Source organism: Saccopteryx leptura, chromosome 3 (genome assembly GCF_036850995.1).
Source record: "Saccopteryx leptura isolate mSacLep1 chromosome 3, mSacLep1_pri_phased_curated, whole genome shotgun sequence".
NCBI classification, from domain to species: Eukaryota; Metazoa; Chordata; class Mammalia; order Chiroptera; family Emballonuridae; genus Saccopteryx; species Saccopteryx leptura.
The window spans coordinates 297,815,304-297,839,819 of NC_089505.1; the positions used below are offsets into that span (position 1 = coordinate 297,815,304).

General features: G+C 42.2%; 1 protein-coding gene across 1 annotated transcript in view; it reads right to left on the reverse strand.

The window, feature by feature from the left end:
- The window catches only part of STMN2 (stathmin 2), a 44,288-nt gene extending 21,203 nt beyond the window's left edge, over window positions 1–23,085 (reverse strand). Inside the window, exons 1-2 of the mRNA XM_066378838.1 lie at window positions 22,922–23,085; window positions 1,048–1,143 (exon numbers count right to left, since the gene is read on the reverse strand). Of these exons, the coding sequence (XP_066234935.1) occupies window positions 1,048–1,143; window positions 22,922–22,940 (115 nt within the window). The 5' untranslated portion in view covers window positions 22,941–23,085. The remainder of the gene's footprint in view (window positions 1–1,047; window positions 1,144–22,921) is intronic.
- Window positions 23,086–24,516: the final 1,431 nt, after the last annotated feature.

The window sequence follows — 24,516 nt, forward strand, 5'->3', positions numbered from 1 at the left end:
CTGTTCACACAGGGGACATTTCCTTATGAAACAGTGGATTAGCCTTTATGATGCTGTGTCATGGTAGAAACATTCTCACAAGAAAACACCTTGGAGTTCTTGCTTTAGAGGCACAGAGGGGTTAACTAAGCAGGATCCGTCACCTGACCTTGAATGCCTTTCTTCACCCATGCAGAAAAGAAAAATAATTGTGAGCCAGACAGCCAGCAGAATAGGCTTCAGCGACATGTTCCTGTGCCAGACATTTGGAGTATATCGACTGAATTGAGGATGAGGATGGTATTTTTGGTAATAGCTACAATTTCAGGATACTTATAAGAGGCCAGGCTTGGTGCTAAGTGTTTAACTTGTATGAAGCCTTTTATACCCCACAACACCCTTGGGAGGAAGGTACTCCCATTAAACGAGGCTGCAGAACCTGTATGACTTGCCAGAGGTCACGTGGCTAGTGGCAGAGCCAGGAAGAAGCAGAATGAACCAGGATAAGTTGGACTGAATGGATCACACTGTGGAAAAGGTTCATAGCCAGACAGCTCTGGAGGCCTTTCCTTTTCAATTCTCTTTATCTGGGGCCTCTGTTGTAAGTCGCTTTTGTTATTGGAAGCTAGGAGGTTGTTGACATGCATATATCACCTATTGGGGACTTTATAAAGATTATACTAAGGCAATCACTGTGATGGCTGTCAATCCTCTCTCCTGAGTTTTCTAAGTAGAAAGCATTTTTTCCCCCTCGCTTAGCATATGACATTATTTGCAAAAGAAAGCCTCGGACATATTGTGGATGTTGATACGTTAGAGATGGCTGCAGTAACAACTCAGCTGTGTTTCTTCAGAGATGTCAGTATGCTGTGATTAGCACCAAATTCAAACCGTTTCAGCAACAGGCCACCAATGAGGCATAATAGCTAGGCAGAGCAAGTCAACAGTGAGGTCCACCAAACACTGATTGAAGTACAGTATATCGGGAGTTGTGAGGGAGAAACAAATGGGTTCAGGCTTTCCCAAATGATCGAGCTGCCAGAGAGGCATGTTGATTGTAAAACTCACCATCGTAAGTGTAGATGTTGATGTTGCGAGGTTCCGGGTAGAAGCAGGAGCAGATCAAGGAGAGCATGGACAGCTCCTTCATTTTTTCCTTGTAGGCTGAAACAAAGGGCTCATGGTTAGAATCTTTTCTTTTTCTCAATTTCCTCTTAATGCTTTGGTTAAGTTGAATAGCAACCACCTTCTCCCAAATGCGTATGACCACAGATCCCACTTTGCTCTCTTTCATAGACTATAAATGGATGAAAGATTAAAACAGAACCCCAAAGTGCATATTCCTCATTACAGAGGGCATAAAGCACATTAAAGCAGGTTAGGCAAGAAGCAGGGGAAAAGGAGTGAGAGAACAGGATGTGAGAGGGATTGGGATCCAGCAGGACAGGAGGGAGAGAAAGGAAAGGTCTGGAGGAGCAGAGGCAGAAAATTAGCAGAGAGACAGGCCCATTCCAGTTCATGTGCAGGTCTGTCATATGCAAGTGAGATTCAGGAGGTGTCCTTGCTGGTTCAGCCTGAATGGCCACATTTCATTTGGAGATAGCCAGAGAACTCATCAGGGTAGCTAGAAAGCAGACCTATCCCCCACCCCAGGGACCTATGTTGCTGCTTTTTCTTCATCCCTAGTTTACTTTCTTTAGTCTTATTTATTTATTTATTTTTGTGACAGAGACAGAGAGAGACACAAAGAGAGGGACATATAGGGACAGACAGACAAGAAGAAAGAGATGAGAAGCATCAATTCTTTGTCACAGCTCCTTAGTTGTTCACTGATTGCTTTCTCATGTGCCTCAATCAGAGGGCTGCCTCAGAACGAGTGACCTCTTGCTCAAGCCAGTGACCTTGGGCTTCAAGCCAGAGACCTTTGGGCTCAAGCCAGTGACCTTTGGGCTCAAGCCAGCGACCTTTGGGCTTGAGCCAGCGACCATGGGGTCATGTCTATGATCCCACACTCAATCCAGTAACCCCGCACTCAAACTGGATGAGCCCATGCTCAAGTTGGTGACCCAGGGGTTTTGAACGTGGGTCCACTCTGTCCCAGTCCAAGGGTCCTATCCACTGCACCACCACCTGATCAGGCCCTAGTTCACTTTCTTAGGTCTCCCTCTTTCAATGTCTCTCTCTTTCAACCTGGTCTGAGACCTAGAAGGAGCTCCTTTGCTCTCTGCATAGCCTAGTTTGAGTGCCCACTTGCCCGGCAGCTGCAGCTCTGATGGGCATCGCCTTCCTTCTTATCTCTTCCTCCCCATTTCAGCTCCCCCTTTCTCTTTAAAGAGGTGTCCTTCCCAGGTGACTTTGGAGGGCATTTTATCACTGTTGTTGTCACCAGGACAAGTGAGGACCAGATAGGGATAAGAAGGTGAGACCCTCTCTCAACTCTTGTTAATTCTTTAATTAGTGAAATGAATAAATTTAAAAAATGGGAGGAAAATGATAGGTATATTGTGCCCTAACTTGTGAACAAGTATAAACAGATGGTGATGGAATAACATATTGAATCTCACAGGCGACATCTGCCCCTTGGCAGGGTCTTCTGATTATCTGTGACCCAGGGGAGATTGAGCACCTTGGGGAGATGGAAACTCAGAAGGCTAGTTTGGGCACTAGTGACAGGGACATCTTTTGTAGGCCAGCAGAAACAGACTCAACACCTGGATGCTTTAGAGCCGCAGAATATTAGACTGGGAAGGTCTCAAGAGAACATTTAATCAACTGTCCACCCACCTGACCAGCAATTTTACAAATGAAACTGGCCACAGAGGGCAAAGTCACATGTGTCCAATGACAGAACTGGGTCTCTGGTTAAAATGCAGTAAATTAATCTCAAGGTTGCCAACAATCCTCCTTCTATTTTGCCTTTCAGGTGAGGTTCAATGTGCCAAGAGGGCTGGACATGCCTGGTTAGATAAGGGTGGGGAAGGTGGTCAGGAATGGCTTCCCACTCAAGGTTGCTAGAGTCAGCAAATAGATATATATAGGACTCTAGTTAAATTTAATCCAAATATTGCATGGGACATGCTAAAACTCATTCTTAGCTTTTCTGAAATTCAAATTTAACTGGGTGTCTTGTATTTTAGCTGGCAACAAGTGCAAACAGACCTGGATTGTGAAGACTGAGTAGAGTTGAGGAAAGCAAAGGAGAGAGAAAGTATACTTATTGTTGATATTAACTTGGAGATCTAAAGAGTCCATATGGAAGATTTTATGGACTCTGAGTTCACAGAGGATTGATAACTCCAGAAAATATCATTTGCTTCCTGGTTTTTGTGAATGGCCATCCCTGAACTCCCAAAGACAGCATTGTCCTAGACTATTCTACGCTGGGTTGTCATAGACCATGCTACAATGATAGCAGGTCTTTCTGGGGCTCAATTCTGCTCCAAGATTTTGGGTAAGATATTTGGAAATTTTGCTCATGAAAAAGGATTGTGACTTAAAACATTATACAGTAGTTACATGAAAATAAGCATGGGTATATTTTATCCAAGAATGTTAGAATATCATGAATTTTTAATGTGAACTTAAAAGAAATTTAAGCTTGGTAGTTTAGTTGTGGGTCAACCCTCAGGAATATTGTTGTGAAAGAGTTTGAGAAGTACAGAGGTGGCGATGGGCTGGTGAGATCTAAGTCCTGGTTTGCTGGCACAGTTCTGGTGTAAGCCCATCAATAATATCATTTTTGCTGTCAGTCTGGCCATTACATGCATTTTAGGAATAGGGAGCTACTGAACATTTCCACATTTCCAAGGATGGTGTTACTTGACAAAAGATTCTTCTTACATTTATTTGGCCACTTTATGCAAGAAAGACCTGTCACTAGGAGACACACTTAAACAACTGAGTAAAACCTGACCAGGTGGTAGTGCATTGGATAGAGCATCAGACTGGGACTCAGAGGATCTAGGTTCAAAACCCCAAGGTCACTGGCTTGAGTGTGGGCTCACTAGCTTGAGTGCAGGGTCACGGGCTTGATCATGGGATCATAGACATGACCCCATTGTTGCTGGCTTGAGCCCAAAGGTTGCTGGCTTGAAGCCCAAGGTCGCTGGCTTGAGCCCAAGCTCGCTGGCTTGGGCAAGGAGTCACTTGCTCTGCTGTAGCCCTCTGCTCAAAGCACATATGAGAAAGCAATCAGTGAACAACTAAGGTGCCACAATGAAGAATTGATGCTTCTCATCTCTCCCCTTTCCTGTCTGTCTATCCCTATCTGTACCTCTCTCTGTCTCTGTCAAAAAAACAACAAAAAAAACTGAGTAAAGTTTAGTGGATAATGTGGTATGGCTTTGGAAAATGGTAGTGCAAAGGAGAAAGAAAGGGAAATGCAAGAGACTGTATGAAAGACACATCAATAGGAAATAATCTCTGAGTGTGGGGCCTGGGCAGGTGGGGGGATGGTCATGGGACGCTCTCCAGAAAGAGTCACTACTACTGGGTCCAGTAGGTGAGAAAAAAGGGCATGGGGTGAGGTGCTGAAATATATATAATTTGTATAAATGTTGTTTTTTTTATATTACAGAGACAGAGAGATGGACAGATAGGGACAGACAGACGGGAAGGGAGAGAGATGAAAAGCATCAATTATTTGTTGCGACACCTTAGTTGTTCATTGATTACTTTCTCATATGTGCCTTGACCGGGGGTGGAGGATGAGGGGTGAGGGGGGCTGCAGCAGACTGAATGACCCCTTGCTCAAGCCAATGACCTTGGGCTCAAGCTGGTGAGCCTTGCTCAAAGCAGAGGAGTCTGCACTCAAGCTGGAGACCTCAAGGTTTTGAACCTGGGTCCTCTGTACCCCAGTCTGACACTCTATCCACTGTGCCACTGCCTGGTCAGGCTAAACTTTTGTATTAATAAGAACAGCAAGAAATCCCAAGCAAATGCAAAGGCTATTAGAAACATGCTAATAATATCTTACTATTGATATTTCATACTTTGAATTGGCAATCATTTTTAAATTGGTTTTTGGAAACAGCCTATATTAATCTTTTCACAACACCCCAGCACCAAGCAGAGTAGTATGCATGTTTGCAAGGATGTGGGAGGTGAGAGGTAATTCCATATAATCTTTTTCATAGTTGGTTGCATTTGCTGCTAACTATAATGAAAGCAGAATGTGTATTTCTATGGTGAATTCATTTAAAATTCAACCCACATGATGTACAATGATTCTATAGCAATATCCACTCAACCTAATGATGTATGAATGGTAATAGAGTTTCCACTCTTCCGAATGGCTACAATGAACTCTGAAGTATGGTAACAGCTGCTATTTGTTGAGCACAAACAATATAGCAGGCATGGTGCTAAGCTTTTTACATGTGTTTTCTCATTTAACCATCTCAACAATGCCGAGAGAGAGGTACTATAGTTAGTCCAGACTGACAGATGAAATAAATACTCAGAGATGTGGATTAACTTGCCCAACGTGCCATAGAAGTGGACTTTCGTTTGAGCATAACTGTTCACTTCCTCCAATGATTTCCTCAGATTTGTTACACACCGCCACTGTCTGCATATTGTTTCTCACAAGAAAATAATAAGATTACTGTACATTTTCTTCACTAGTATATTAGGATTACTGATTTTTAAAATAAAGAGTCCAAAACTTTTTGCTCTTCCCATTTTTCTTTGGCATTTGTTGTTTAATGTGCAGATGTGAGTTACTGACTTCATGGCTATAAATATAGAGGTTTATAGAAAGAAAAGAACTTTTTTGGGGGGACTTGTGGATTTATGTGGTACAGATAGCTAGACATCAGAAAGAGTTTCTCAACAGGAACTCTGAGTATATATATTCTTATTATTTGAGTACGTAAGATAGAGAAAAATAGTTATTATCTAGGTATTTTAGGAAAAACGCTTTTACATCAGTTATTTGGATATTTTAAGAATCATATATTTTGGCAGGTGGTTACCTAAAATTTTTCTTTCTTTATTTCTATTTTTCCTCTGTGTGTGTGTGTGTGTGTGTGTGTGTGTGTGTGTGTGTGTGTGTAAATCTGGGGAGTGTTTTTTTTTTTCTTTGAGGAACAAAGAGTGGTGAAGGATAACAATCTAATTGTGAATATTTTATAATCAGATTAGATGTTGGGACAGATTAAAACAAGAGGTATTTTGCTTACTTGGTAAAATATGAATTAGACACACATATTTATAATTGTTTCCCCATTCTTCTAAACATATATCATAAAATCTAGGCCCTTTATCCAGCTTTCAAATATATCTTAATTTTATACATGTTATATTTCAACAATAATATAATTCATGACCATAAACCCCATTATTTTTGAACGGCCAAATAAGTTTTAAAAATTCAATTTTCTACTTCATTTGGCTTGTGTGAGAATGATCACCCAAATGAGCACTCCTACTTACCATTTTGTTGTTAATTTGATTTGAAATCAATAGAATTGTAAAATGCCTTCTGGACAAAATTTTATTTGATTTCCTCAGTTTTGGCTAATGCTGAGTGTAAAGTAACATGTTAGATTTCCTGTTAACATGGGAAAGATAGAAATGCTTTGGAAATGTTATTAATGGGCTACTTTGGGAGAATACCTCATACTCTCAGAATGGACCACACTCGTCTGTACATGACGGTGAGTACAGTCGCTTGGAGGATTGGACGGGATAGTGGACCTGTGCTGTGGATGGCTCCGCTGAAGGCACCCAAGGTCTGATGGCAGGTTCATTCTCTCTCCTTTCCTTTCCCATGTTTTCATGTTAGTCTAGTGGAAGATGGGGAGTTCTTGGCTTTAATACTCAATTTGGATTCAACCTGAACTTCTCCCTGTGAAAGCTTCCGGGCAGAGAGTACAGGAGGGAATCAGAGGGCATGTGGAGTGTGGGCTATCCATGGCCTGTGCTGGGTTTTACAGCAGGCAGACTTGCGTCGGTTTTTGAGGGATTTCAGTAAAAACGATTTCTTTATTTGAAGCATACCAATTTTCATCAACATTGGCTAGCGGCACCTCTTTTCTTAGGGAAAAAAGTCTGTCACTTCCAGGGAGAGATGTCTTTAGGACCTTGCTGGCAGTGTTCCCCAACTGCACAGTGGACAGCTGGAGAGACAGGGCTCTCTGTTAATTGCTTCTGAAGACCTGAGGCTTCTCTAGCTGAGGGTACTAAACCCTGAACCCATGCTTTACCCCTGCTTGTTCTTGTACCCTCCGCTCTCTTTGCTCCCATTGTCTGAGTCTTAACATCAATGGGAATCAGTGACGTCTTAGCTCTTTTGTGGAGCCTTCATTTTCTATCTTAAAAATTAAACTCCTGATGCTCATTTTTAACTTGTTTTTGATCATATGGTGTACATGTGCATGTGATATGTTTGGTAGTTTGACTCCTATGGGGTCCTAGAGTCTGAGATCAGATTATTTTCTAAAAGTCCAATCTGTCATCTCGTTTAGTAATACATTGGGGACCTCCTGCACTGTGATTTTCTTCTTGAAAGATGACATAGACTCAAATGATTTTATGTAAAGCACTTGCATACTAGATTGGCTTGAACTTGGGACTTAAAAAAAAGTTGGGTTGATGAATATGTAATTGAGGATTTAACATTTAAATAAAAAATAAATCCCAGATTTTAAAAAATCTATTTTAACATTTCAGCAGATCACTGATATGAGGTAATGCTCTAGCTATTTCCGCTACGATGATGTCATGCTAATTGGGTTAGTATAAATAGGGACCCCGTTTGCATTCTTCTAGTTACTTCTCCCCAAGAGAATTATGGTCTCCTAAGCTATAATGACCAAGGAGGCCTGGGAAGATTGATATTTGATTTGAAGCAGCATACTTTTTCTGCAGGGTACCAAATCAAATAAAGTGATTCTCAAGAAGGTCAAAGCTATACAGCCCATCAATGAGTTTTATAGAAACATATGAGGCTCTTAAATTTCAATAAGATTGATTTTTGGCAAAGCACTTGTGGTAAGAAAGAGAAATTGGATGACATGAATCAGTCCTTCTGATCAGAATTATAATAAGGATGGCAAATTGTGGAAACCTGGAATCTCACCTTACTTTTGGTGCCAGTTAAGCTTCTGCTGAGTTTAATGAGAATGCTACCACATTGTGCTGGGTCTTGTCCATTGTGATGAAATAAATTCTTATACTTCTCTGTGGAGATCTGATTACCCAGTGATTTACAGGCGTCATAGAATACTTTATTCTGTCTAGGTTTTAAGATTTGATCACTAAGCCTGATTCTGGAGACTGAGGGATAATTTTTTTTCTTACGTCGCCAATACTACCAGGTCATGGTAGCAAGTCTCAGATGATAGCCAATTTGGTTGGGACTTAAGTGAGACAAAGCCACAGTGAAAAAATAGTCTGTCCACCTGCATAAGTGGAGCTGTCATGAAAGAATGACTCTCCCCTTCCCTTCCCTGTCATCTTCTGAGCTGGATGTACCTGCCCTTTGAGATGGCCATGACATTCTCTGAATTGTATCTCCAAAATGGCTGAATGTGGCTCCTAAGTGATTCAAATCTTTCCCCATTACTTTTTTTTTCTTTGTTTCCAAATGAGGGGAGATAGAGACAGACTCCCGCATGCGCCTTGATCAAGATCCACTCGGCAACCCAGTCTTAGGGCTGATGCTCTGCCCATCTGGGGCCATGACCTCAACAGAGCTATTTTTAGCACCTAAGGTGGAGGCTCCGCAGAGCCATCCTCAGCTTCTGGGGACAATGCATGTGAACCAATTGAGCCATAGCTGTGGGAAGAGAAAAGAGAGGGAGAGAGAAGAAGGAAGGGGAAGGATGAAGAAGCAGATGGTCACTTTTTCTGTGTGCCCTGACTGGGAATCAAACCTGGGACATCTACACGCCGGGCCAACACTCCACCACTGAGCCAACTGGCCAGGGCCTCCCCATACCTTTTAATGTTTTGGCTGAAGAGCAGAAAAATACTTTGCATCTATTCTTAATTCAGCAGAACTCATACTTCCTATGCAGCCTAATCATTGGCACTAATGTTTACTCAATAGAGCCCTAAAAATGAAATTTTCAAATCACATTCATTAGAGGTCTATTTTAGTCATCCATTCAACAATGGTGCAATCAATGCTTATGTAACTGGTGCAGTGGGAAAAATTGAACAGTCAGGTAATAATTTTTTTTTCCCCCCGAATGAAAACAAGCTTCAGGTCTTTGCCAGTCCTATTTAAGTAACATGTCCTACAGTCACTTTGGGTCAAGGAGAATAGAATGAACAAATATATATTTTAAAAATAAAGCCTTGACAATAATAAATATTGTCAAGGCTTAGAACTACTCAATATTAAAAATATGATTGCAGTGATATTATTTCTGAGTACCTCTGGGACCATGTGAGAGTGACAGAGACTTTGAGATGTCAAGTGTTGTAGTGTTACAGTCCCGTGGGTCATTATCCTCAGCATCCATTTTCAAGACAATCAATAGCATGAGAGTGATTCTTCAAGTTAGTCTAGACATGCCATGAAACTTGCTTTTTTGTTTTGAAAATCAAGGGTGACTTCCTTAAGCTTTAGTATGTAAAGACTCATTGACTAAAATAGGACTCATCAGATCATATACTGAAATCTTTTAATTTGTATAATATTCTGTGAGGAACAAAAAGCAATATACAAAGCGTTTGCTTTGCTACTTTTATGAAACCTGGTTGACTTGGATTGGTAAGCACTATTTAGAAGAATAATTGTTGGTGATTAACTATTTATCAGAGTTACTTCAACTTCATCAAGATAGATGTTTAGCTTATTTTAATAAGTTTTTGGTTACTTGTTATTTGTTGAGAATGTCATCTTCCTTTCAATTAGCTTAGGTGATTAGTTTATTCTTTTTAGCCAGGCAAGCAGGACAAGAAATCTGGTGTTCTCTCCCAGGTTACATTTCCCTGCTCCCCTTGTCTTTGGTAGGTTGTACTATAGCTTGCCACAATGCATGATGGATATAGGCTGTGACTGTTCTTTTCAAATTTTATTAAAATTTTTTTCAACTAAAGGAATCCAATTCTTTCTAAGCTGCATAATTCAATATTTCTTCAACGTGTCTTACACTGAAAAAAAAATGTTCATCCTCAAGGCTGAATTTCAGATACTTTTTTTTTTTTTTTTTTTTTGTATTTTTCTGAAGCTAGAAACGGGGAGAGACAGTCAGACAGACTCCCGCATGCGCCCAACTGGGATCCACCGGGCACGCCCATCAGGGGGCGATGCTCTGCTGCGACCAGAGCCACTCTAGTGTCTGGGGCAGAGGCCGAGGAGCCATCCCCAGCTCCCGGGCCATCTTTGCTCCAATGGAGCCTCGGCTGCGGGAGGGGAAGAGAGAGACGAAGAGAAAGGAGAAGGGGAGGGGTGGAGAAGGAGATGGGCGCTTCTCCTGTGTGCCCTGGCCGGGAATCAAACCCGGGACTTCTGCATGCCAGGCCGATGCTCTACCACTGAGCCAACCGGCCAGGGCCTTGAATTTCAGATACTTTTATTTGCTCTACTACTTAACTTTTTTTTTTTAACCAAGTTTTTTGATTGATAGATGTTGTTGTTTTTCCCTCTCTTCCTTTGTGTGTTGCCGAGGCATTTCTGATCCTTGTTAGGTTTTTTTTTTTTTTTAAATGAGGAAATGTCTCCATTTTCTTTAAAGTGGCTGTGCATCTTATCTGTATTTTATGGCTAAGATGTGAAATAATATAGAGTATTTTTATATGTAGATTGTTATAATTAACAGTTTATAATTTGAGAAAGGGCTCTACTTTAAGCACACATTTCTATTAATATGTCTGCATTTATGTCATAAATATAATTCCTAGTTTATATACCACACATGTATATGAATTAATATTTTGAAGGAAAAGCAAAATAGTTAAAATGCTATTTTATATTGGTCAGTCAGGTGCCAGATGAATGAATGCTAATTTGATTTCTCAAGTTATCTTTCTTATTCTAATAATTAGATTCATCTAACACAGGGGTAATCAACCTTTATATACCTACCACCCACTTTTGTATCTCTGTTAGTAGTAAAATTTTATAACCGCCCACAGGTTCTACAGTAATGGTGATTTATAAAGTAGGGAAGTAACTTTACTTTATAAAATTTATAAAGCAGAATTACAGCAAGTTAAAGCATATAATAATAATTACTTACCAAGTACTTTATGTCGGATTTCACTGTTTGGCAGAATAAATCTTTATAAAACAATTTGCTATAGTTAAATCTATCTTTTAATTTATATTTTGGTTGCTCTGCAACCACCCACCATGAAAGCTGGAACGCCCACTAGTAGGCAGTAGGGACCAGGTTGATTACCACTGATCTAACTAACGTCTTATAGATTTTTTTGATTGGTACCAGAAATACTATTGACTGAAAAGGTGTCACTTTCCTGAAAGACTGAGAAGATACCACTAAACTCTAAGGGCCCACATCCTTTCCCCATGACAGTCATCTCAGGGACATTCTGCTGTAGTGTTTGGTTCTAGCATTGTCCTTGTACTTGACTACTAATGGGTGGAGGGGAGGAAGGCTAAACAGATCTAGGCAAGAAAATACCCGGAGGCCTGACCTGTGGTGTGCTGAGGGGCCGGTTCAAAACCCCAGACTTGTCTGGTCATGGCACATATGGAAGTTGATGCTTCCTGCTTCTCCCCCTTCTCTTTCTCTCTCTCTCTCTCTCCTCTCTAAAAAAATGAATAAATAAAATCTTAAAAAAAAAAAAGAAAAGAAAATACCCAGAGTTACCTTTACCTGAGAAGGAAAGATAGAGCTGAAGGAAGGATGTTGAAATGGAAGTAGGAGGCAGGAGAGAGCCAGGCAGATAGGAGGATGGAGAAGCAGGAATGAGAGATTGGTAACAGCCAAGGGGTATGAGGTTTGAATGAAACAGATGTTTTAATATGATTTTAAGAAAGAGAGACGTGTGCGTGTTTAGGGGTGCAGATGATATAATTCCCCCTTTCCTGCTGCTATTCATGAGACCTCATCAGACTTCTACATTATAATGCTTTTGGAATCAGTTTTTATTTCTATTGAATGTGATATTAAATAACATCCCCCCCACTGATTTGAGGTGGGGGGGAGGAGAAAGAGAAAGAGAAAGAGAGAGAGAGAGAGAGAGAGAGAGAGAGAGAGAGAAGGAGAGGGAGGGAGACATTAACTCGTTGCTCTACCTAGTTGTTCCATTTAATTGTACACTCATTGATTGATTCTCGTTTGTGGCCCCCATTAGGGTTTGAACCTGTGACCACATGTGCTGGGATGATGCTCTATCTTCTGAGCCACCCAGCCAGGGCCCTGAATGTGACATTTCATGTTGATGAGCCTTACTGGATAGGCAAAAGGGTTAGTTTTATTGAAGCTGTCATTTTTATTTATATATACAGTTGAAGTGGGATGAGATATAAAATATGACAGAGAAACGTAAGATGAAAATAAAGGCAAGATAAATATACTTTTAATTCTGGCATTACCCCAAATGGATTTGTCTTGGAGATACACTGGATTGGCAGCTGCGTTGTAAATATAATGTCAATTCTCCTTCTACTACAAAGAGTTATTAACTAGTGATCATCTCCTAAATTCTAAGTAATTTCTAATAGATTTGTTATTACATGTGGGAATTCACAAAGTACAAGAATTTACTAAAACATATACCAATATCAAATCATCATTCTTAAAAATAATGTTATATGTCAATGATATCTCAAAATATTGAGATTTTTACTCTAAATTAATGTTTTCATCCTTCATCCAGGGGGTTTGGAAAGGGGATTAATATATATATATAATATATTTTTATTACAAAGTGCTTAACATTCATACTTAATCCTCTGAACAACTGTGTGATTTAGGTGGCATTATTTTCCCCCTTTCATAACTGAGGAATTCATGATCTGGAACTGATGATTTGCTCAGGGATTATCAGAGTTGTTCTCTTTTATACAGAACACTAAGTAATGTTTCCTGACTGCACCATTTTTTTGCGGAACTGAATAGTACTGCTTTTAATTCTTGTAGGATTTTTCATCCTTTTGAGCTCTATGACAAGTCGCTTTTTCTTGTCACACAGAGCTTTTCCTTTTTGTAAAAGTTTTAACTTCTGGAGGCAGCTATAAACCAAACTTTCAGCACATTTGGCCACCTGGTCCTGGATTGCTTTGTGAGGTGAGCTTATTTATAACAGTTGCTGGGGGCGGGGGGGGGGGACTCAGAAGGCAGGGAATGTCAAGGTGATGTGGGTGAGGGGCAAACAGGGAACCAGGAGAAAACTCTGTACTGAGTTGTACCTCTGCCTTGTCAACCTTCTCCTGTTTTCTGTGTCTGTTTACCGGGGCAGCCTGCTTTGCCCAGCAAGCCTCTCTGGCCGCTGCTATCTTGGGCCACCTTCCCTTAAAGAAGGTTGGGCTGAGGGTAAGGTGGTGGGGACCGACTCTAACACAACTTTGGAGGAGTTAATTGCTTCTTCTCAGTCAATGTGTATTTAAGAAAAAGAAGAATTTAAAAAATGAATCTTAAGTTGGACCTAAGTACAAGCCCTTCAGAAAATCAGACACTCTTGTTTGAGCAAGTCACTGAATATCTATTTCAATTTTTATTATTTAGAAAATATTTTTCAAAAAGGAAACAGTCAGACTCAGTTCCTGACTATGCTGCTTGCTCCCTACTACTCCCTCTGAATGTGCATTGGTGTTTTCCTAAATAAAATATCCAGTCATTCCATCAATTAAAAATGCAGCTGCTTGCATTTATTTTTCTGGTTCTTGACAGATACGAATCACTTTCACAGTGATTTCAGTTAAAGACAGAGTAAGGTGTATACTCTGCCCCTGTCCTAGACATTATATGGAGATTTAAAAAGGATGGACCAGGGGATTATTTTCTAAGGAGTACAGAGTCGAATATAGGTAGGTCATGCTACCTAATTGTTCCTTTTGAACATTTCCCAGTCTTCTGTTTGCCTGCTCTCTCTCTCTCTCTCTCTCTTTTAGTTATAAGAGGAAAAGTAGTTTGAAGTTGAATGAAAAGATGATTTTTAAAGTGACAGGAATCTTGACTCATATAATCTGTACATCAGAAGACTAGAATGGACTCTGGTAATTTTGTGTTTGAACAATGATAGTGAGGAGGACGCTCACTGGCGCTTCTCAGATAAAGCTATATGACTAAAAAAAAAAAACAGCAATAAATATCAGTGTTGGGAATAAAAAGCACTAGGCAGTAGTAAAGACAATTATGGCCTGAAGGAGGGTTCCCAGGGAGATGACAGTCATTCCCTCAGTTCCATAGCCTGAGATGGGAGGGATGTCCCTCCTGTTAGCATCAGGATGTGGTAACAGTGGCATCCTCATAAGATTCTCTGGTCTCTGCTCTGCACCAGCCAGTGTACTCTAAGCCAATCTTTACAACGGAAGTTTGGAATTTATCTTCTACGAAGCCCACATTGGAAGATTATTATTTAGGTTTACTCTGAGCAGTTTTGCTGAGTGAAATTAAACTGTGTGGCTGCAGTTTATAGGGGAAGAATCTTCCTAAAGAGGGAATAGTGAGCTAAAATTTAAACTTAAAAATGCCCTCTTGTGCCCTGGCCGGTTGGCTCAGCGGTAGAGCGTCGGCCTAGCGTGCGGAGGACCCGGGTTCGATTCCCGGCCAGGGCACACAGGAGAAGCGCCCATTTGCTTCTCCACCCCTCCGCCGCGCTTTCCTCTCTGTCTCTCTCTTCCCCTCCCGCAGCCAAGGCTCCATTGGAGCAAAAGATGGCCCGGGCGCTGAGGATGGCTCTGTGGCCTCTGCCTCAGGTGCTAGAGTGGCTCTGGTCGCAACATGGCGACACCCAGGATGGGCAGAGCATTGCCCCCTGGTGGGCAGAGCATCGCCCCCTGGTGGGCGTGCCGGGTGGATCCCGGTCGGGCGCATGCGGGAGTCTGTCTGACTGTATCTCCCTGTTTCCAGCTTCAGAAAAATGAAAAAAAAAAAAAAAGAAAAAAGAAAAAAGAAAAAAAAATGCCCCCTTGTACAAGTATTTGTGGGACTAAATTTAGATAAGTTTCCTCCATTTCTTTTAGTCCAGATACAAGGATGCACAGCTAGGAGACGAACAGGTTCCCACTACTGGTGGTGCATCGCTAAACTGAGTACTTGCAGCATCGGGGGCCGTGCAGACTCTGACATGAAGGCCACAACAGCTCCATAGTAAGCACCAAACAAGTCTCTTACACGTACTGTTTTTGCAATGATTTTACTTAAAAAAAAAAAATCGCTCCCAGGTAGCATTCTTCTTCATGTACTGTATGAGAACTGCAATGATTTATTCTGATCACAGAACAACTTTTTGGAATCTTGTGATTTTTCAAAGTACTATTTCAACCTGGAGGTCAACAAAATTACTAATGAGAAAGAATTTAAAGTTTCAGTTAATGGTTTTATAGTATCACATGTAACTTCTTCTCTTAGTACAATTCCTGGAGAAGCTATGCTCCCAGATGACAAGCAAAATGATGGCTGAGATGGCATTAATTAACCTTTACATTCACATAAAAGTGTTTTGTGAGAACCAATGTACACAGAATGTTACCTTTAATCATGGCTAATAAAAATGGGTTATATAAACACAGGTTTCACTGCTGCAAATGTCTCCTTGACAAATGACAGGCCTTGACGCCTATATTAAAAGATAATTAAAAATGTTTTGCAAGGGTGGTGAAGCCTTCCCACGGAGCTCTCCTGCCTGCCTGCTTTTTAGGCAACAAGGTGAGGATGAGATTGATTACATTAAGTGTGGACGCCTGGGCTGTATATTTCTTTCAGTCCTAGATTTAGTTCATAGGACACGGTATTAGAATTGACTACACAGAGTCCGTGAAAGGAGTTAAGGATCCATTTTGAAATGTGTTAACCATGATGATAACGATTAGATTAAATCGAGATTTATTTTTCCTCCTGAACCTGGTCATCGTATGGTGTCCACGTCGGAAACCCCTGATCTTAACCACGTGCTCCATGCATTACCACCCCCAGGATCTCTTAGCTCTCTTTCCCCAGAAGCCCAAGTCATGGCAATTATTTTAATAAATCCTAGGTTAGCTATTAAAACTGGTCATCAGTGTGAAGGTATTTCCTCTTTAATATGAATCTGTGCTCAGAAAAGGTAAGATCACCTCAGGGCTTTCACTAAAGGGTGGCATCACAGATTTGCCCTCCATGGTGGCAACACCCTGACGGGGAACAAATACCACAGTCCCTGGTACTGGTTAAAGGTGTAGCTTCTGGAGCTAGATGGCCTAGGCCCAAATTCTAGGTCTGATAAACTATGTGATCTTGGACAAGTCACTTCACCTCTCTGTGCCTCAGTTTCCGCCACCCGTGACAGTACCTATCTTTTAGGATTACTGGATGGTTAGCATAGTTAATATGGGTAAAGTGCCTACCAGGTTATGTAAGGGTTAAATCAATCAATAAAAGTTACTTCTTACATTTTGAAAACTTTGTGCCAGAAAAATGATTCTTGAAAGAAAGCAATGTCACAATAAAATTGTTGATTAAAGGGCCAGTCAAAAAAATTTTTTTGGCTCATTCCTAAAGGCCCTCAAGATTGGATTTTTGTAATCTCCAAGTGAGGCACACATACAGCCACCGAAGACTGCTAGGCTTGAATGTCTAAAAACACATATTACTTTTGTAATGCTGTCTTAGCGGTTGTCTTCTTTTTTTTAAAAATTGACCAGGAGTTGCAAAATTGAAAGTTCCTAGCTTTTGAGAGACCCTGAAATGAACAGTTAACAACAACAGCAAAAGAATGGATAATGAGTTTTATTTTAATCCAGCTTCATGTTGAATAAGAGTTATCCTACCAACTCTGTGGCCAGTTTTATTTGGGATGGTATTTTTAGTACTCTATTTGGGAAACACTGTATTTCTAATTTGAGATATTTTATGTGCAGTGTCATTTTTGCGGGATAGCATTTTCAGGAATGAGGTAATGTTTGCGTGGCCAGTCACCCACTGCACAGGGGGACTGACATGTGGTGTCTTTGCTGAAAGTTCTCCAAGAGCCATTTTCCCCGTTGGGGTTGACATTTTTAGAAAGTATCAAAAAAAAAAAAAAAAAAAAGGAAGTCCTTTACTGACTTAGGAAAGCAAAAACACACAGATAATCTTTTTTCAGATCTACAGCCATACTCAGTTATTGATTTTCTCATGTATTGTCCAGGAAAATATTCTGTTAAAAAATATGGTCAGTAGTGGGTATGGGACATATTGAAAGGAAGTTGTAGAGCAGTTCACTCTGTTTTCATTGCTTTAGTATGTGGAGGATTTGTAGTGAATTAGCTGTGCAGCAAATGGAGTTACAGACTTCTGCATATTACTCTATGACTAAAAATTCTGAGTTGAACTTACTGTTTTATAAATAACAGTAAGTTAGTGATATTTGATATTGGTTTATTAATCCTTCTCAACTGTGGCATAAGCCACATTCATTTTTTTCTTAGACACACACACACACACACACACACACACACACACACACACACAGAGCCAAATTCTCATTTTTGACATTTCTCTTGAAGGTCTTCTGCTCACTCCTATATTCTGCAATAAGAACATATAGTTTTAAATCCAATTAAGAGAGAGTGATGGCACAAAGCATATAACTTCAGAGGAGTGAAGTTCCTGAATGTATGAGTTTGGAAGTGAAGTATTTTATAAAGTTTGCCACAGATTTGAAAATGTTAAGGCATGATACTAGAGCTGATTATGAAAGAAATGTGTTTATCACAAACTTTATATTTCTAAAACTGATGTGTCTGGTGGTTAGAATCAGCAGACAGTTAGAATCCTCTTGTTAAGAATGCAGACTGTTTAGTCTCAAACAGACCAAAATTCATATTTTAACAAAAATCACAGGTGATTCATGTACACATTGAACTTTGAGGATTATAGTCATATGAAACTATTAAATACTTTACAAATGGATTATAGTTAATGCAATATAAGAGAAAAAAATGCCTTACCAATGCAAACGTTAAAAAACCTACTTTTGATGATCTTATAAATGAGTTATGTTAGTTTTTGGTATCTCCCCTCAGTGTCACGTTGCACCTGTTACCTACTCCCCCACAAACTCCTGAAGGTGGCCCTGACACTCAAGTATGTCCCCAACATCAAGCACATTTTAAATAAAGGAATAGGTAAATGATACCTTTGATTACTTATTCATTTATTTAAACATTAATATATTCTGTTTCTAAGTAATTTTACTATTACTATGGACCATTTTCTATTTATTCATCCACTACCTTCCCAAATTAACATAAATATTACACTAACAATGTAATGAAACTAGAAAGTAAAACCAGGTTCATATCCCTTTTTATCCACTAAGGTTAAGCATTGCATTAACTTATCAAAGAAGCAACTGAATAAACCAATAAAAAAAATTTCATGATAAACCAGTACAGTACAGGTATTTGAAAGTGGGTTTAAATTAATCTACCTCTTTAGAGAACTGAATTGCCCTCTAGTGGGGGAAAAAGTTAATGCAGTCTCTAAGGTTTCCAATTGAGAGAACCAGCAGAAGGAACCACCCTCCACCCTGGAAACATCTGGGTCACTGGCTGATTTGGTTTTGTCTCCTTGTCTGGCAAATTTCTTGTATTTTTCATATAAAGTCATACAACCTGTGACCACAGACTAACGTGTGTTTTTCCAAAACCAAAAAGGGAATTGGTGTGAGCTGGAGTTAGCTAGCGGCAGCTCGGTGTGGCCACGCCCAGAGCAGGCAGCCACCTGCTGGGAAGGCAGCTGTACCCAGCAGAGTGGAGGAACCGGCTACCCAGTCGGAGTGGGGACATAGTCAGTCCTGTTCCACTGGAGTGAAAAACAGGGATGATTGATAAATCATGAATTTTCTTTCCTGAAGATGGTCTGGATTTATCAATGAGAAATATCCTCAATTAAATATGTAATTGATTCATCTTCCATTTAATTTTTGATTGTACAGATTTAACTTAAAATTACGATTGATAGCAACTACTAAACATGCACGGACTCAAATAAATATTTTGATCCAAATAGTAGAGGGTGGAAAAGTGTTTAATTGTGCGACTCGGCTTGCTGGCTCTCTGAGAGGACATTTCCTGAATCTGAGTGAAATACCGCCTGCTACCTGTTCATCACTGCGGGAGAAAACATATCGGGCCAAGTGATCAAAGGCTGATTCCACAAGCTATCTATTAATAATGGGGAAAAAAACCCCAAAGTAAGTAAATGTGTCTCTAATGCAGCAAATAAAACCCTGCTTAGAAAATGTCAGTGACTAAAGGCAGAAGCAATTTCTCTAACAATAAAATTCTCCCCTCCCCCTTAGACTAGAATAAGTCACTACAGACTTGTACATCACATCACAAACCCTTGTGAATTTCAGCTAAACAAAATTCTAGATTTCAGTATTGCAAACCACCCAATCTTAACTTATTATTTTAAAATATACTGTACTTTCCAAAGAATTCTAACACGCACAGACAAATACCACCTGTGCATTAATTTATATCATCACACGACTGAACTGCATGGGGCTACATGGAATCATATAATGCTGGCTGCAGGCTCAACTTATTCACCTGGTATAACATTATATACATATGTATTAAACTACTGCTATTTCTTTCACTTTTATCCTGAAATGCTGACCAAACCCTGATCTTCTCACTTCTATTATTTATATATCTATTCAGGAGGTGCCCACTTCATTAGAGGAGGTATGGGGAATATTCAGTTATCCAATGCACTTAGTGCAACCATGCTGAATACAATAATTGTTTAATGAATCAGGGAAAAAACACCCGCCCTGGTGATTAATTGATTATGCTTTGCAACTGGAATGATTTCGAAATCCGTTATTTTAACATTGTAGAGGTTGCGCTTCCCTTCGCGATTTGCAAGCGCAGCTTACTCATGGCAGAAAGGACCCTTGCATCCGTCGGATTTGGGGTGGGGTTTTTATTAATGGCACAGTGGCTGCCATTTCACGAACCATGTTTCTAAGTAGAATTGAGACCATATCAAGAATCAGCAACGGGAAGAACAGTTTTTTTTGGGGGGGGGGAAGTTAAAATTTTGTGCATAGCCTATATTTATGGATTTATGGATATAACTTTATGGAACGCATGCTGGAAATCCTAGTATCTCAGTTATATGTGCATATTTTCATTCATCTGCAGCCACGATTCTCTGCGGAGAATTTTTCAGTAATCTTTACTTAGCACGTCAAGCCCTGCCCTTAGCAAGCACCTGCACGTATATCCGACTCATAAACACATATATAAACTCGACAAAACCTGAAAGTACGTTTGCTTTATAACGTGACATTAGCAACCAGAGACAGAATTCCTTTTTTGGGGGGAACAGTGGGGGATGGAGGGAGGAGTAGGAGAAAGAAGAGTGAGCTCAACAAGGGTTAATTCTTAACCAATGCTATAATTCCAACCTTTTGAACAAATAAGGCTCCTGAGTCACTGAATAATAATAATGATGGGTTGAGACAATAACAACACTGAGAGTGATGAGTTTTTAGCCGCATCCCCCCCAGCCCCCTACAGCGAGCGGAAACCTCTCGGCGCTGAAGCAGAGTGCAGAGCCTGATCACTCCCATCCCCCATTCTCATAACTATCCTGGATTTAGGAGTGGACCTTGGATTGTGAGAAACGGGGGTAGCTCGGGACACTGCGCAGAAACTAGTTTCCCTGGCTGCACCCGCGGGGGCGAGCAGAGCACCCAGCTGCAGGGCAGGGAGCGCCCGGCTCGGTGGTGGCTCCAGAGTGGAGCGCGGGCGCCTCGAGGGGCTGGCGACTCCAGGCGCCCGCTCTCCCCGTGCGCCCCTATCGGCCACGGCTGTCAGTCCAGCCCTACTTAAGGCTGGGTGGGGCCGAGCCACACCCGTTTCTAAGAGCGAGGGTCCCTCCAACGGAGACTGCCCAAGGGGTCCCCATTCCGGGAAATCTGGGATAACAGAGCGTGAGCTGTGGGAAAATAGTCCCCACCTCGGCGGGCTGAGGGGGCCAAGGAGAGAAAACCCTCCCGCATCCCTGGGTAAGGGTCACCTCTGTGGTATCCCACCGTTTGGGGTGGGGCTGCTGCGCCTTTGTGTGGCCGGGCGGGGCTCCAGCCAGCCTTTCTGCAGAGCTAAGCGGGGTAGCTGAGCACATTGGGGGGTTTCCAGGCTGCGAGGCTGAAAAAAGGGGTTCTGGGACTGCGGAGCTTCAACCGTCTCCCCCTACCGCCACACAGCCCCCACCTTTGCAGTCCAGACTCTGAGCCCAAGGTCTTCCCAGCTCCCGGCGGAGGGTGGGGCAAGGGCGGAGCTGGCCGGGGCACAACCCGCGGCTTCTCCCAGCTCCTTACCGTACTAAGTCCCTGGGGAGGTAGCTCCCAGCCACGGACCTTGGGCCCCTTGCTGCTTGTCCACCCGAGAGCCACTAAGCCCTGGAACCAGAGGGCATTCCAAGTACAGGGCAGGTTGGAGATGGAGGCCTTGGATACAGGCTCCTTCGGGCTCCGTCTCCACTGTCTGCCTCCCTGATCTGGTTTGAGCCCGTGAAAATTACCAATATTTGGCCCCATCTGACCTACAAAACGGATTGTTTCACGTAGCTCAATTTAAGACCTTGACCTCTTTTGTATCTGTATTATATATATACACACACATCTCTAGGTTCCAGAAGCTTTTCCTCAAATGATCAAAGGAGTTTAAAAGAATCCTTTATCTGCGTCTATGCTTAATCACCCTATGCAACGTGGTTTTGAAAAGAAATACGTTAACCCACTTTGCCCTCTCTCTGTAAAAACAGAACAATGAGGCCAGGGCGGGGAAGGGGGCGGACAATGGTCAGGTCGCACTCCCCAACCAAGGCTGAGAGTCGGGAGTCTCCGTTTCGAGCACGGGGCTGGGTCCCCCCGGGCTGGAATTCTGTGCGCGGTGCTGGCGCTGCCCACCAGGCCCCCTTTGGGCTGAAGACATTGCACCGGGTTTGGTGGGTGGGGCGCCGCCCAGGGTGGGGCCGTCCGCATTGTGCGCCCGGCCCAGTGAGGCAGGTGCCTCCCTCAGGGACCCTGCGTCCTCACACAAAGAAACTCCACCCCAGCTCCCGGGAAACCACTGTCCCTGCACCCCTCCCCACTGTGCGTCCCCGCCCCTGCAGCTGCCCACTCACCCCTCCGTGCCCTCAGCGACTTCCTCCCTCCTTCCCCTCCCGTCCCCTAAAACAAAGGAGCTTGCTCCCCCCCCCCCTGCCCTTCCCATCCCGCTCCGAGCCCCAGGACTAGAGCCCCCGGACTAGTGGTTTCTCCAACCCCTGAGACAATACCATAAAAGCTGCCCATTCTCCACCCCTCCACCCCGTCTCCACCCATCTTTCAAACAGCCTAGATGGGACCGTTTTGACTTTGCATTTTTCTTTTCTCCCTCGCCCCCTTTCTCTTCCTCATTTTCTTTTCTTTCTTTCTTTTTCTTTTCTTTTTTTAAAACTAGATAAGAAATCAAGGTCGTTAGAAAGCACTCTCCAAAATTTTCCTTAACCCCACTTAAGGCAAATAGTAAAGGGAGCCCCCTCCCCCCATGAATGAGCCTTAATTTAAATACAACAACATAACAATCCCTACTCAAGGGAAGGCAACTTACCTGCTTCTACTTTTAAAAAGAAATTCTTAGCTTTAGATTGCCAAGGACCCTCCCTTTCTCTTGGCCCTCCCCAAATCCCCAGAGCCGCACCGACCTTCCTGGTGCTGTTACCCTTAGTGTCTTTTTTCTCTATAAAATATCTTCGGGTGCCTTCAAAGCGCTCAGAGGGAAGGTGAGGGTGGGCGTCAGGGCAGGCTAAGGGAGAGCGAGGCGCTACCTTACCCATTGCTGTTTTAGCCATTGTAGGGATGTGCAGATGCTGAGCGGTGGCGAAGGCGAGGGGTCCAGCTACAGCAGCGCGAGCAAGAGAGAAGACTGAATAAGGCACTGAGTCTGCAGAGTGGGACCGTGCGAGAGAAAGAGCAAGAGGCAGGAGCCCATGAATAATTATCACCCAGAAGCTCAAGCAGATTGGCTCCCAAGGTCCCCTGACATGACTCGCACAGAGTCAGAATCTCTGAGCATTAAATATTGATTGGCCAGTGGTGCTGGAGTACAAAGTACCAGAATGCAGTTTGAAATGGAAATCAGTCCTTCCCCTGCGGCTCCCCCTGTTTTGAGGGCCTGGTAGTACAGTCCAAGTAGAGGGGAGCCTTAGCCCAGAAGGCTCTTAGGAGCTAAGAACTGGGCTGTGCCTACCTGGGAGCCGGAGGCTCGACTGAATTCACAAATGTTTCATTGCACAAATAGTCATACACAAGGGGAAAGGATTCAGAGACCTGAGAAGTTTTCACAACATTCTGGCTGTTGGAAACATCTGTTTCCACACTGTTTTACTTGTTCATCTTTTCTTTTTCCTCTGCCCACGTTTTCGTAGATTCTTGTCTCCCAGGGTGACCCCATGTCCTCTGTGTGGAGACTCAGAGCAGAACTGCAACTTTGTCATTTGTCTGTAGCACAGCTGGACTCAGATGTCTGGACTCTTGAGGATAACCTCAGCAGAGCAGGGTCTGATGTTTTCTGTTCTTGGTACAGAAGGAAGGGGTTGCCTGGGAATAGGGATAGGTAGTTATGGTTCACCTGGGCAACTCATGGAAGAGGATGAGAGTTAGCCTCCTGAGCCTGTGTTCTGTCCATCTGGCAACAGGGTAGAAACTGGTGGTCTGGTCTACCCCCCCCCCCCCCCATATTATGGCAGAGCCACAGGTGGGCAATGCCATGCTTGCCTGAAAATGAGGTTGCTGAAACGTGAGGTTGCTTTCCGGGTCTCAGAGGTGAACCTTTCCCATTGAAAGCTCAGTACAAATAAAGGCCTGGTCTGGAGCAGGATTTTTTTTTGATATGCAGAGACTCTATTGATCTAGGCCAAGGATAGATGTGTTCAAGTTTCTGGTTGAGCAGTATGGTATGTGAGGGTCTCTGAGATCAATTGCAAAAAAGTTACTTCTCATGTCATATGAGGCATTCATTAATTCATTCATCAAATGACACTTGTCATTTGATAATTCACTCATTTTCACCTGGCTCACATAAATATTCACTGAGTACTTACTATGTACCCAGAGCTAAGGATACAACAGTGAGAAAGATGTTAGGCTTACTCTCATGGAGCTTTTAATCACTGTTAGTTTAACACTCCTGTGGCTTTGCTGAAACTCCCTCCAGTCTAGATTCATCCTGAAACTGTGGTTTTGACATCTGACAAGGGGCAAAGGTTTGCTAGTTCCATTGCATTTGAAGTTAAAACTACAGCGTAACACATTTTCGAAATCTTGAGAGTATACAAGAACCCGGCAACTTAATTTTTTTTGCAGAAATGATTAGAGTTTTTCTCATGAGTAAAATAATTTCTTAGCAGCTTCTGCTAAACCATGTTT